Consider the following 1,181-nt stretch of genomic DNA (forward strand, 5'->3'; position numbering starts at 1 on the left):
TGAAAATACGGTAGTCCGAAAATTACGGTACTAATGGACCTGATTGTGTTTCAGATAAAGATCAGGGTACGATAGTTCTTAAGGAACTTTGTAACTGCAGCCACAAACATCCCTCCATTTCTAATGCTCCCATTTATTAAAGTACTCCTTCACCCAAACTTAGGCCCGTTAATGTTTTCTTCTTTAATGTGATTTTTTTACAGCCTTAGCTTCTGTTTGGTACTCACTGCATGTGGCTTAGGATGTCCATGGACCCTCATCAGGTGCGTCGTTAAGTTCTTCTTGTGCATGAACCGTTCATTACAGATTGAACACTTGCAAAGAAAGAAAACCAACATATTCGAAACACTTTTTATTACGTCGTGTAGCTTCACCCGTTACTTTTGGGGGTAAACGCTACCTTGTGGGGCATTTCTGATGTGGTGATGACATGCTCCCGCAGCTCTTCCTTCGTGTTGAAGGTCAAGGAGCATGTAGAGCAGGAGTACGTCTGAAAACCCAGAACAGAGCGTCACAATCAGCAACACTAGGAAAACCAGCAGAGCTCTGAGGAGATTCTCTCTGCTCACTCACCAGCATCCTGGAGCAGCCCCTGCTCTCGTGCACGGACAGACTCTCTTTCCTGAAGTACATCTTCCCACATTTAGAACAACCAAAGGGTTTCTCTCCAGTATGCCTCCTGCGGGAAAAGAAATGTAACCGGATATTTTCTTTATAGAACTCCCCGGAAAAAAAATAAACCAAACTCTATACCTGTTGTGGACTTTAAGGTAATATTTGCTTTTGAAGAACTTGAGGCAGACGGGGCACTGTGCTGAGCCTTTATTACTGCCGCCCGCCTCCACGTCATCTTTATTCTTGCAGTTAGGAGTTTTGCTTTGTGCCGTTGATGCAGGCGGCGCGGTAGAACTGGACTCAGCGGGGGGTAAATACTCCTCATCTGTGTCATCCCCAAAACCTTCGGGTTCATCATCTCCTTCCTCCACCTCTACCGTAGTTTTTCCTGTTGCCTGGCTCTCACTGCAGTCGTTTGTATCACACTTCAGCTCTGTCACCTGCCAACACAAAACAGACGCAGTAAAACTGTAAGCTTTGTCTGTTTAGGGTGTGCATATTATGCTATTCTCAGGTCTTAACAAGTAACTTATTAACCTGACTCCGCCAGAGGGATTTGCTCCGCA

General features: G+C 45.3%; 1 protein-coding gene across 2 annotated transcripts in view; it reads right to left on the minus strand.

Moving 5' to 3' along the window:
* zbtb48 (zinc finger and BTB domain containing 48) overlaps nucleotides 1–1,181 on the minus strand; it is a 20,399-nt gene that overhangs the window by 11,409 nt on the left and 7,809 nt on the right. For both annotated transcript variants that reach the window (XM_015373126.1, XM_015373125.1), the window contains exons 3-6: nucleotides 754–1,055; nucleotides 574–679; nucleotides 401–490; nucleotides 228–314 (exon numbers count right to left, since the gene is read on the minus strand). In XM_015373126.1, the coding sequence (XP_015228612.1) occupies nucleotides 228–314; nucleotides 401–490; nucleotides 574–679; nucleotides 754–1,055 (585 nt within the window). The remainder of the gene's footprint in view (nucleotides 1–227; nucleotides 315–400; nucleotides 491–573; nucleotides 680–753; nucleotides 1,056–1,181) is intronic.

Source organism: Cyprinodon variegatus, unplaced genomic scaffold (genome assembly GCF_000732505.1).
Source record: "Cyprinodon variegatus isolate N-32 unplaced genomic scaffold, C_variegatus-1.0 Scaffold81, whole genome shotgun sequence".
In the NCBI taxonomy this organism is placed as follows: domain Eukaryota; kingdom Metazoa; phylum Chordata; class Actinopteri; order Cyprinodontiformes; family Cyprinodontidae; genus Cyprinodon; species Cyprinodon variegatus.